The sequence below is a fragment of the Cebidichthys violaceus genome, unplaced genomic scaffold (genome assembly GCF_023349555.1).
Source record: "Cebidichthys violaceus isolate CVI_PGR_0920_01 unplaced genomic scaffold, fCebVio1.0.p SCAF_6, whole genome shotgun sequence".
Lineage (NCBI taxonomy): Eukaryota > Metazoa > Chordata > Actinopteri > Perciformes > Stichaeidae > Cebidichthys > Cebidichthys violaceus.
The window spans coordinates 279,688-291,848 of record NW_027176816.1 but is presented as its reverse complement, the minus strand read 5'-3'; the positions used below and the strand labels follow the sequence as shown (position 1 = coordinate 291,848).

The 12,161-nt window shown below is 44.9% G+C and overlaps 1 protein-coding gene across 1 annotated transcript; it reads left to right on the top strand.

Moving 5' to 3' along the window:
• The first annotated feature begins 1,096 nt into the window (after nt 1-1,096).
• Nucleotides 1,097-10,459, top strand: si:ch211-197l9.2 (uncharacterized). Its single transcript, XM_068732690.1, has 9 exons — nt 1,097-1,693; nt 2,679-2,903; nt 3,785-3,943; nt 6,208-6,279; nt 6,383-7,561; nt 7,654-7,773; nt 8,530-8,567; nt 8,657-9,854; nt 9,933-10,459. The coding sequence occupies exons 1-9, from the start codon at nt 1,097-1,099 to the stop codon at nt 10,086-10,088; spliced, it is 3,744 nt and encodes a 1,247-aa protein (XP_068588791.1). The 3' UTR covers nt 10,089-10,459.
• Nucleotides 10,460-12,161: the final 1,702 nt, after the last annotated feature.

Sequence of the window (12,161 nt, the reverse complement as noted above, 5' to 3'; positions counted from 1 at the left end):
CAGCTGTTTGAAATATACACTCATTGAACATTTTTCAGTGACTTTCTGGCACACTATATTAAAAAAAAGTATATAAATGGTCACTAATTACTTTTTAATGTGTTGGTGTTTATTGATTATAGATACTTTCTACCTACTGTATTTTCTACTGCCCCAACTTGTGAGCAATCACAGAGTTCTTCCTCGACACACTTTCTCTCGTTTCTTCAAGGTCTTACGACAGTGAAGAAAGATGCGACTCAATTAAAAAGCTTTGAATAAACTGCTGATTGTTGCTTAAATTAATTAAACTTGTATGTGTGTTTGATCTGTCTGGACATTGGAAATAGCTGCAATTTGCTGGGACTCAGTACGCTACAAAAACACAGGATGCTACCTGCTGATGTGCAACGAAACGCAGCTCAATTTATCCACAAGGCGGCAGATTTCTACTGTGATCAGAAAATAAAAATAACTTAGAAATGTATTTAAATGTATTCATTTATAAAAAATAAAAATTCGGCACAGCATTCACACTTTAGATATTTTCAGTCTATGTATTTTAATTAATAAAGGTTTATTATAAACCTAAACAAAGGTTTTAGGTAAATATCTAAAAAAAAAATATGGCATTTGACAACTATGAACAAGTCACCAAGAGTCCCGGTAAGAACGGAAATTAAGATTTTCAAAATAAAAAAGCAAATGATCAGTTCTTTGATCGGCAGTTATGGTCAATTGATACTTTTTTCGCATTAATTATTATTAATGGATATGTTTTACAACCATTTTACGAAAAGCAATTGTCTCAACATAAAGTGTTTGGAAACTTTTTTCATCAAGGGTCAATGGATTCATTTTATTTTGGAATTGTTAACCGGAAGTCATTAACACGCTGCGTTAGTCATACACTGCTAGTCACTTTCTGCGCTCTTTTTGGCAAAGTTTTAGTCTCCAGGATGGAGAGCAACCAGTCGGATGTCTTCAGTGAGCTTTGAGCTGCAGACTTAAAGACATTTCAAACATATTTGTGGAAACATCATGATCATCTTGAACTAAAAAAAACTGCTATTTTTTTTCAACCTGAGAAATAAAAAGGAAGAGGAAGAGAGTCGTGATGAACAGAGACGGGGACAAAAGCGCAAAGACTGCGCTCCGGAGCCAGAAACAACCCAAGGCGCAGCAGCAGGTTCCTGCCCATAAAAAGAAGAAAGATCCGGCTTCAAAAGACGCCCTAAGTGGCTCTCAGTCATGTCAAGGACTCTCTGAGAGGGAGGTGAAATCGGCAGGACTGCAGGGAAAACGACCAGTGAAAGTGTCATCAGGTGCCACGGTGGAGTGTCCCGGCGCGCAGAGGAAACTGTCGGATGCCAGCAACGCTTCCGAGGACCTGAGCAAAGACTCCGGCTGCCCGTCCGGGAAAGTTTCCTCCTCAGACAGCAGCTCGGAAATATCCGACTGCCCCTCGGAGGGCAACAACAAGCACGACTCTCCGAGCAGCGACAATGATTTAAGCTGGATAGACGGTGGAGCTTATTTGTTCCCGGACAGCGAGGGGAAAGGCGACGGGAGACCGTGCGTAAAGGTACCTGCTGGAGCGGGTCTTGGTTTGTTTAACTCTGCGGGGCCGTTTATGGATCTAATGATGGGAGAGACAACCGAAGATGTTGTCCGGGAAGTGGAAGATTTGAGATCAGAGAACGAGTATTTGAAAGTAAGTTTAATTTGTTTATTAGTAATTAGTTTGTTTTATTTATTTTGAGATTGTATTTGCATTATATTCGTGTCGCTTAAATGTCCACATGTGTGTGTGTGTGTGTGTGTGTGTGTGTGTGTGTCGCTTCTTTGTGTGGTCTATAAGAGGGCCTCAGACTCTGACCACCAGAACAGATTTTCTTGTCAGTGTCCATTAGAGAGTAAAGGACAAGTGAGGGGAAGGTCTCGTGCAAGAATCAAAGTCACGAGTGACATAAATGATCCGTGGCACCATCAGCAGCATTTCCATGTTATATTGAAATAAAACTGTTAAACGGAAGACAAACAACAAGATGAAAACTTTTGAAAAACAAGACATTGAAACACAAACTAACAGCCTTTTTTATTGGTACAATTCAATGAACGTTCATCTGTTTGTTGCCATTTATTTAGATAATCCAGTGTATGTAATGTGAGTTAGTTAGTTGTGGTAGTCACTACTTGAGCATTATGTTGTTGTATTTGTAGGAAGAGGAGTGAATAAGGAGTTTAATTAAATAGTGGAAATTAAACCAATCAGAAGGTCCAGGTGGAAGGTTTATTCTACTTCCATCTATTCTACGAAGCAGCAGAGATCTTTACACCATTAAAGAATAAACCATTACGACATGGTGTGAAAAATGAATAAATCAATAAGAAAATACAAAGAGACACAGTCAACAATGAAATAGTATACAAAGAAAATTCATTCTTTAAAGTCTGGAGCTTTCGCTGTCTTCCAGTGTCTTAAAATGATTGGAAACTGTAATCATAACCACCATAATTGGAAATGCATTTTGATGTGTGTTGATTTGTCCCCTGAGAGTAAAAGTTGTTTATTCTGAACCAAACCATCCACTAGGACCACAAATTTGACCCAGAATGGTTCCAACTTTAACATTCCTATAATATGTGGGGGGGAAAAAAAATCTAAAGTTGTTGTATTTCTGTGTGGTTTGTCCCAGGATGAGGTGGAGGAGCTTCGCTGTGAGATGCTGGAAATGCGCGACATGTTCCAGGAGGAGGAGGTGTACCAGCTGCAGGAGCTGCGGCTGCAGCTGGAGCAGGCCAACAAGACCTGTCGCGTCCTGCAGTACCGCCTCCGCAAGGCCGAGCGCCGCAGCATCCGAGTGGCTCAGACGGGGCAGGTGGACGGGGAGCTGGTCCGGAGTTTGGAGCACGATATCAAGGTCAGAGGTCCTTACAGTTAGTCATCATGTCGTCATGCGGCCTTGTTAAAACAGTACATTCCTGCCAAATTGGCTTTTGACTGAATCACTGCTTTTCCGTGATTGTTTTACTCATACGCACTGAAGGACTGGAACCGTTTGACAGCAGTCTGACTCACGACTGTTCACCGTGCTGTAAAATGCTTCCTGCTGTTCATCAGGACCACAAAAATGTCATTAGTTAGAAAGTCTTCATCATGCATCCTGTTTTCTATTTTTGTTGTACCACGGTGTAATTATGTGGTGAGTTGTTCTCCATCAGTAGGAAACATAAATGCACAGTAATCTTTAGCAGAATCATGGCAGGTCAATCGCTCTGTTGACTTTGTGGTGGCAGCCAGACTCCGTTTCTCTGAGCCGGGCTGCGTGCGATGGTGTAGGATTCAGCCTCACCCTCTCACCCCCTCATACACTCATATGGTAAATTCCTGTCACAAGCATTTCCTTGTTAAGTCTATTTTACAACTCTGGGAAGGAGGTGAGATCTGGGCCAAAAGATTTTCTCTACAGCAGTTTTGCCTGATTGGAGCCAGAGCTCCAGAGCTCCAGAGCCTCTTTTTGAAGTGACATTTTTTGGTTGGAAAGTCGATCAAACGACTACAACAAGATGTCAAATGAGATGAAATACACAATACTACCACAAATAGATGCAAAACGACCACCAAGAGACGCAAGATGACCACTGAGGGAAACAAAATGACTACAAAGAGACATAAAATGAGATGAAAATGACCACCAAGACATAACCACGAGAGAGGTTTTGCGTCTGGGGGGGGGTTTCATTTTCTCATAATCTGTCCATGATTGGAGATACACTGACCTGCTGGTGGCTTTGTTTGCAGGTTGCTAAGAGTGTGTCCCTCCGGCTGTACAACGAGCTGGAGGCGGTGCGAAAGAAGGATTCCCAGTTGGAGTGGGAAAATGAGGCGCTGCGTGAGAAGACTCAGGAGCTGGAAGTGGCCAAGCAGGTGTTACAGGCTGAAGTGGAGAAAACCAGAGAGGTGCGACCTTAAAGCACAACATTTTACATTGAAGCCCCCTCTCCAGTCAAAAAAATAGTTTTTCTTATTGTTACTTTACTTGTATGTTTAAGAATTATTCATTTTTATATACGTCTTAAATCAGGTCTGGAGGAGATCTTAAATAAATCTGTTTATTGGGCTAAAAGAATTCAGCCTAAATCTTGTCAGAAACATAAGCTGCAGCCACCGACACCCTTCACGGGTCTCCATCCCTCTGGTCAGGAACCCTCCTCTCCATTTCTGCTACTGCACAGCTGCACCCGCCCCAGCCAGTTGTCACCCTCATCCCTCGGTTCACCCTGATGTCAGCTGACACATGACCCGGGTGCAGATCAATGATATGAGAGGAGGGCACGGCCAGCAGCTGCCCGGTGCCTCGGCAGGGTGAAGCCTCCTGGTATGCTGAATCCTGAACTTCAGGCACAGCTGATATCCTCACAGAGAAAAGAGAGAGAGAGAGAGAGAGAGAGAGAGAGAGAGAGAGAGAGAGAGAGAGAGAGAGAGAGAGAGAGAGAGAGATTACTAAAATAGACTTGCATTCTCCCTTTCTGTTGCTATTAAGACAGGCTAAATCTGGATCAGCGTCTATTATGGCATTCAAAATGTTTTTTGTGCGGCAACATACTGACCTGCAACCGCACATGCTTTTAATCATACAGTGGCTACCACACCCTGACTGAATTTCCAGTCCACCGTTTCCTCTTGCGGCGCCTCCTGCCTCGATGGCTCCGGTGATAGCGGCCGTGCACTTCAGTGACACGTGTGTGGTTTAATCCAGGCTTCGGTGCTTTTGCATGAGCTCAGTCTGGCTTCAGAGGCAGCTGCTAGTCCCTTTGATCCCAGCGGGGAAATCCACTTAGATTACCTAATCTAGGGGGCGCAAAACACAGTCTAGATGGATGTGAAGGAGGATGAACATTTCAGAGAGTCGCATCGCAACTGGACTGTCTGTGACCCAGTTTGAGGGACTTGAATGGTAATTTAATACGGTCAGGGCACAACACAGCTGCAGATGCTTGAACAATGACGAAACCATAAATGGCGACTAAATTTGCGCTTTTATTTTAAAATTCAACACAAATTATGACATGCATATTTCTTACTTTGATCACATTTTAGGTCACCGCTTACAGGGACACTGACCTTGACTTGAAAACACAATGACCCACTCCTTATTTGTGTTTCTAGCCTGTAGAAGATGACTATAATTAACACTGTGACATCCTGTCTAGTGTCTGGGAGCGAGAGACAATGCTGCCAGAAAGACGTTTACATTCCTCTCATGCTCAGACTTACAATAAATTCACACATGTAGAGAAGGGAAGGGACTCGAATGTGAGAACAAGTTTGAATCAAATCACGCCGTGGACCGTTCATTTTAGATATCTGTTAAAGCAGCAAAATGTACAGTTTAAATTGTATTTTTTCAAAGAGATTTTGGGAAAAACTCGTTCCCTTTCTTGCAGAGAGTTAAAAGAGAAGATGGAGAACACTCTCACGTCTGAAAGTGGTATCCATCTTCTCCGTAAACTCTTAGCATGAAATGTAGAACTGTTCCTTCGTCTGTATTTGTATATTGAAGTGTTCCGCTGAGCTTTGGACTTTGGATTTCTGTACAGTCTCAAGCTCTTGAAAGGCAGCAGTGAAGCTCAGATTGCAGTTAAATCCCCAGTGAACAGCTAGGAGACACTATGCCCATTTACACACTAGGAACAGCAGTATAACTTAAAAGTTAAGTTCTGTTCTTCAATGTCAAATTCATACAGTTTTTAGTTTTGCTGCGTAAATGTCCCACGCTATTTGCTGCAGTGAACTGCGTGGATGGAAACGTATAAAATGATTCAAAGCAGCCTCTCTAATCGTTAAAATAAACCCTTCAAAAGAAAACACTAATACATCAAAAGCCTGCAGTACATAACGTAAAAAAAAGCAACACAGCCTACAGGGACTGTTAGAGGGGGAGAGAAATGTTAACGCTGGTCTCTAAATCAGAGGAAATAACTCAATCATTGTGTGGCGAGTGGATGATCTATGCGTACACACAGATTTGTCGTCAGAGCCGATCTTAGCATCTCTAGAAGGAAGATAAAGACGTCTCAGAAGGTGCAGCCAAGTCTATTCGTCAATTAACTTTAAGAAATGGCTTTTTAAAATGGCTCACCGGTGACAAGTTGCTCACTTGGATATGTTTTTTTACGTATTGCACCCTAAATAAACCTCTCGGCCGTGTTTCTATCCCTCAGAGCACTCTGAAGAAGAAGAGCATCCGATCATCAGCCGCTAGAGCTGAGAAGAGGCTCTCGCAGCAGATTGAGGTTTGATCAAATTTGTGGCTGCACCAATGAAACATCGCATGTTGCAACCTATATGAACCTATCATCCCCAGAAAGATATTCACTGTTGTTTGTTTGCTTAAAGGATGACAGTGCAGACCTCAGGTGCCAACTCCACTTTGCCAAAGAGGAATTAGCTCTCATGTGCAAGAAGCTCACCAAGTTGGTATCAGAGAGCGAGGGAATGCGTGAGGAGCTGGCCAAATACCACTCAGCCTACGGCGACATCGACGCCATCCAACCGCCGGAGGGCAAACAAAACTCCGCCCACGCCAGGGAGGCAGGAGTCAAAGTTCACCTCAAACTGGTGGAAGAGGAGGCCACGCTCCTGAGCCGGCGAATCGTCGAGCTGGAGGTGGAGAACCGTGGACTGCGAGCAGAAATGAGTGACCTGAGAGAGAAAATGGGAAGAGGAGGAGGCGAAGAGGAAGAAGAAGAGTATCGGGATGTGTTGGTGGAAGATCTGTCGGCTTCCACGCCGGTGGAGGACAGAGAGGGAAATATGAAAATAGGGTGCACATTGTTCGAGCAGGGTCAGGACAAGGAAGCAGAGAAAGGTAAAAGTGATGCTGAGACTTCGTCACGGACTGATGGGATGATTACTGCCCGTCATATCACTCGAGAGGGTCCTGTGGGCGGTGAGTGGGACCCTTCAGACAGTCATGAGAGTGATAACAGCAAAAAACCCGACAGAGGTGTCAAAGGCATGACGGCGACAGACTATGAAACTCTTCTAGCTCTAAGAGATCATTCCAGCATTTTGAGTTCAGCGATCCAGCTCCTGACGACGCCACCAAAAAATGGCCACAGCTTATCTACCTCATGCGCTTTTGCCTCTCCGACAGAGGTGGACTCGAACGACACGGCACATAAGATATTCCCGCCTTCAAATGAGGCGTTGGAGCTTCTCCAGGCCATGCTGTCGGCTTTCATTGGGAGAGTGGAGACGCTCCTAGCAGGAGAAGATTTTGGGAAACTCTCCGTTCACAAGGACGGACATGTTTGGGATTCCTGCACTTTCTCCCTTCTCTCTGGAGACTGCACAGATCCTGACCTCAAAGAGTCACCGAGTAAGCAGGAGTGTGTAGAAGACCTACGCACCTCAGAGGTTAAGGAGAGAGAAAAACAAGTGAGACAAACAACCTTGTTTCAATCGGACCTCATTCCCAGCTGCAGGGACCCAAAAATGCGACTGTGCTTGCAGGTTCTGTGGATCCTCCATCAGTGGTGTCAAGTCAAAGGACCCGGGCTGGAGGGAAAAGAGGTAAAAATTAAAGTTGTTGATACTTAAATCAACAAATTGTGTGTTTTATATAAATATATTTTTTTATATATCTTCATTTTTTTTTGATTCAGGGTAAAGACAAAACCATGTATGCGCTGTGGGGGTTGTTGCAAGACCTTGGTGCAGAGCTCCGGGATGAGCAGATTGAATTCAACAGTGAGGCCAAGGGTGCGCAGGGCAAGGACACTGAGGTAAGGATGCTGTTCACCCTTCAGGCGCGTGTGTCTCTCCTGCAGTGTGTGAGGCTGTGTGAAGTCCTGCTGATGATGATGATGATCTGGCTCCCGGGCCGCACGTCCTCCTGAGACTCAGTTCAACAGGCATCACGAGAAGAGTCATGCCAGAGTATCTAGGCTAAGCTCTTGTAGGGGCTGCAGCCAAACAGGACACGTTCAAATCTGCCGCATGAAAACACTCAACTGATTCTCTGCATTGTCCAGACCTGGTGCATGAATATAACAGCTCCTTAAATATTGTTTCCAGCTGCTTGGTCAAATGCAAATAGAAAGCGTTAATGCTCCAGAGTAATAACCTCTGAACTGTTGGTGTTTTCTTTGCACAGCATTGACTCAAGATCTGCTTTGAAGGGGCCGGATTTATTTCTTCAATGGTGTTTTTCCTCCTTATTGCACTGGCTAGACTGTAATCCCTCCTTTCCTCTAAGTCACATTTAATATGAAACGAGTGCCAAACAGGGGCTTGTCGTTTAATGTAATTGAACCCAAACTTAATGGTTTATGGTGCTATAATGTCAATACACAATATTCTAATCCTCACAATACAAACTCTGCCTCGATGATGTGAACGCTGGCAAGTCATTTCCATCCATCCAATAGATATCTGAGTCTGGACTTGTGGCTCTACAGGAAGATTTTGACGTGACATTATTTACAAGTTCAGTAACCATCATTTGGCTGATTGTTGTGTGTTTGTCTCCCTTTGCTCAGTGTGGCGCCAGCGGCGTCTTTCATGATGGAGCTGACAGGCGAGTGTTTTTAAAGCGTTCACATCTTAACCATTTTGTTCTTGAGGTCACTGTGGTTCTAATTCATGTACCATTGGCTGTTTTCACAGAATGAGCAGCTCAAAAGCGAAAAGACTACGGCGACAGTTTTCTCCACACGGCTGTAAGAGAAAGAACTGGTGCTATCTGAGCCAGGAGGCTGCCCAGCTGGACCGAGAGGACCCCGTTAAGACGTGGGACCATCTAATCATGCCGCTTAGCTTCCCTGATCTCGACTTTGAGCGGATCTCCACGGAGAGGAGCCACACCGCCCCGGAGAAATCTGCCTTCCGCATCTACTACAGCCCCCCGTCAGCTCGCCGGGTCCAGCTGGCTCAGCTGAAGCAGAGCCCCGTCGCAGACAAACAGTCCGTCAACTCCGGCTCTCCGTGGTGCACGCCGTCGACCTCCTTCTCTCCGCTCCGTCTCGGCTCATCCGCTAACCTCAGCGACGACATGAAGGAAATGACGGCCAGCTGGAGGCAGACGGTTCAGGGCAGTTCACAGGAGAAGAGAGGGAGATCACAGCAGCGCTGGGTGGACGTGGCCTGTTCAGGTACTCAGACCCACACGAAGCCACAGATGGTGAGTGTTGGTCTGCAGACAGACGGGTCAGTCACTGTGAGAAGCAGTCCATCCCGGGTCCTGAGCACCTCCCTGGTGTCCGCCCGCCTACACCACATCTCCACCTCACTGGACGGGGGACCGGGCAGAGTCGAGAGGGCCAGAGCCTCCACCTCCTCCCCTAAATTTTACCGGAGACACTCGGTATCCGGTGCATCCTCTCCCCCCTCATCCACCAATTTGAGCACCTCCTCCTCCTCATCTTCATCCACCTCTAGAGACAGAGCATTGTGGAACCAGAACCACCAAAGCCACACCGGCCTCACATGGACCCGACAAACCAGTAGCAGATCCTGTCCAGGACTGAACCACAACTCTCTGAGCGGCGGCAAGTCTCCCAGCAAACCTGGAGGCGCCAACCGTTACGGCATGGTCACAGAGTTCCTACGCAGGGTGAGCGGCCGGGCAGAGAAACCGGTACCGGTACCGGTGTCAGGGCAGAAGACAAAGAATGGTCTGAAGAACCTGGAACGTGTTCCAACGAGGCCCCCCGCCGCACCGCTGCACCGGAACGACAGCGTGACGAGGATCGTCAACCAGAGGTTCATGAAGCAGCGAGAGGAGGCCAGCCGGGCCCAGAGAGAGGAGAAGGGGAGCAGTCTGAACCACGGCGTCCGACACAGCTCGAGTACCGTCACAGCAGAGGTGAGTGTAACAAACAGAATGTCTGATATCTGATAAAACACACCGGCTGCTGAGTTAACACGTATTTACTCTGACCAGGATGGAAACTACGAGCACAGCTCCAGCAGCACCCTGACCTTCTGCTTTGCTCGGCCATCTCGCTCCACCCAGAGACAAACGTCAAACCAGAACAAACTCCACCGACACAGATACTCGCCTCCCTCGAGTACGGCTGCAGACTCCAACTGTGAGTGAACGGGCAGAGAAACAGCAGCTAGCGTTGATACTTCTGGACAGCTGAGAGCGGTCAGAGCGACAGGGAAGGGAGTTTAAAATGTAATCTTCAAATGTAATTCCTGCTGTTGAAGTGGGAGAACTGCTAAACTGTATGTAGGATTTTTAGGTTTTCTAACTTGATCATTGTGTTTTCTTTTGGTGCGATTTATAACCCTTATCTCCTTTAACACATTTCAATTACAAGAAACAACAATGCTGCAAAGCTTAATTCCTATTTACAACCTTGAACTTGATTGAATTGTACACTGCAAATTAACTTTATATTATCTTTGTAGTATTTTGTAGAGAATAACCTTGTTTTGTTGAATAAACATCTAATGTCTCAATAACAGGACGTATTGAGATCATTTCATCTAGATATACGTCACAGTCACACCTCACCCCTCACCCTGAAATCTGCAGGAACTTGTTTACTCTGCAGTGATCAGCCGCTTCAGGAGGGAGGCTGCAGACGGTTACGTCACATGCTCAAAAAAAGAAAAAGAAAAAGCTAAGTAGTTAATAAGATAACATTTCCTCGCCTGTCAGCAGCGTGATCCATCCTCTCTCTCTCTCTCTCTCTCTCTCTCTCTCTCTCTCTCTCTCTCTCTCTCTCTCTCTCTTTCTCTCTCTCTCTCTCTCTCTCTCTGATTGTTGACTGTTGACTGCAGCCAGCACATGGAAGTTTTGTTTTGTAACTTTGTGATATACATAGATATTAAACATTGAGAGATGGAAGTTCAGAATTTTTTGGAGCTGAAATATTTTGTCTCCTCTCAGTGGCGGCTGTGGTCAAGGACGGAGTCACACAATCACACGGTGTCACGTTTCTGCTCAACACACGAGTTCCCCCTCTATTGTCTCCATAACACACACACACACACACACACACACACACACACACACACACACACACACACACACACACACACACACACACACACACACACACTAACTATGTAAATATTAAAAATATTTAAGGAACAAGACAGTGTGGTCTCATAGTTAAACTATAACATTATTAAAGCTATGAGTCCTTACAATTAACATGGTTAATGTATATGTATACATGTTGATTTACGTTTAATCTCTATGTACATTGTCAAAATATTTACCTCTCATATACTGTTGACAAAAGAACTGACAGAGTACGTTTACTGTAGTATTACTACTCTCTGTATACTTCTTGTGATACGTTGCAGTATCGTTATCCTACCTGAAGGGGCGCTGCAGCTGCAGCTCTGCCCTTTACGTCAGCTGTGGTCCTTCTGCAGGTTTGTTGATGCAAAATGAAACCAAAGCCGGAAGTGCTTCTCTTGCTCTCCGCTATCAGCGCTCCAGATGAGATGATACTCAGTTAAATTAATGTTGAATCAGCGGACAAATGGAGTCTGTCTTCTTGAGGTTTGATTCCTTTGACTTCGCGGCCGATGGACGGTTTCAGGCCGGTGTGAAGGATTTAAACACGCGTGACAGCAGCGGAGAGGAAACCAAACATCTGGACCTGAAGCTCTTCTTCTACAACAGGTACATATATATGTGACATCTGTGACTGTAGCAAAGTACATTCACTCAAGACCTGTACTTAAGTACACATCTGAGGTAGGCCCACGCGCACGTGACCACGTGACACTTTTACTTTACACCACATTACGGTTTCTTCACTAAAGTTGCATTTATTTAACAGATTTAGTTGCTTTACAAATTAAGATTTTTGCACAGCAAGCAAATAAATATCTTATAAAATGTCGTTTTGACCCATTAAACTAGACTGGACTTATAAAGTACCCTACAGTGTATACAAGTACAGCTTGTATTGTGAGGATTGGACTATGTCTGGCATTGTGAAGGCATAACTTTTCACTTTTTTTCTGAACAAACAAAACAAAAAAATATGTGACCTTTTGCAGAGATGCAAAAACCAGCAAATTACACATTTTACAAATCTCCTTTTTCACCGTTTATCTAAATTAAGGTGATAATTTGATTCAGCACATTTCTCCTCGACTTGCTGTTATTCTGCTCAACTCTCCATTTGTACACATAGTTTTG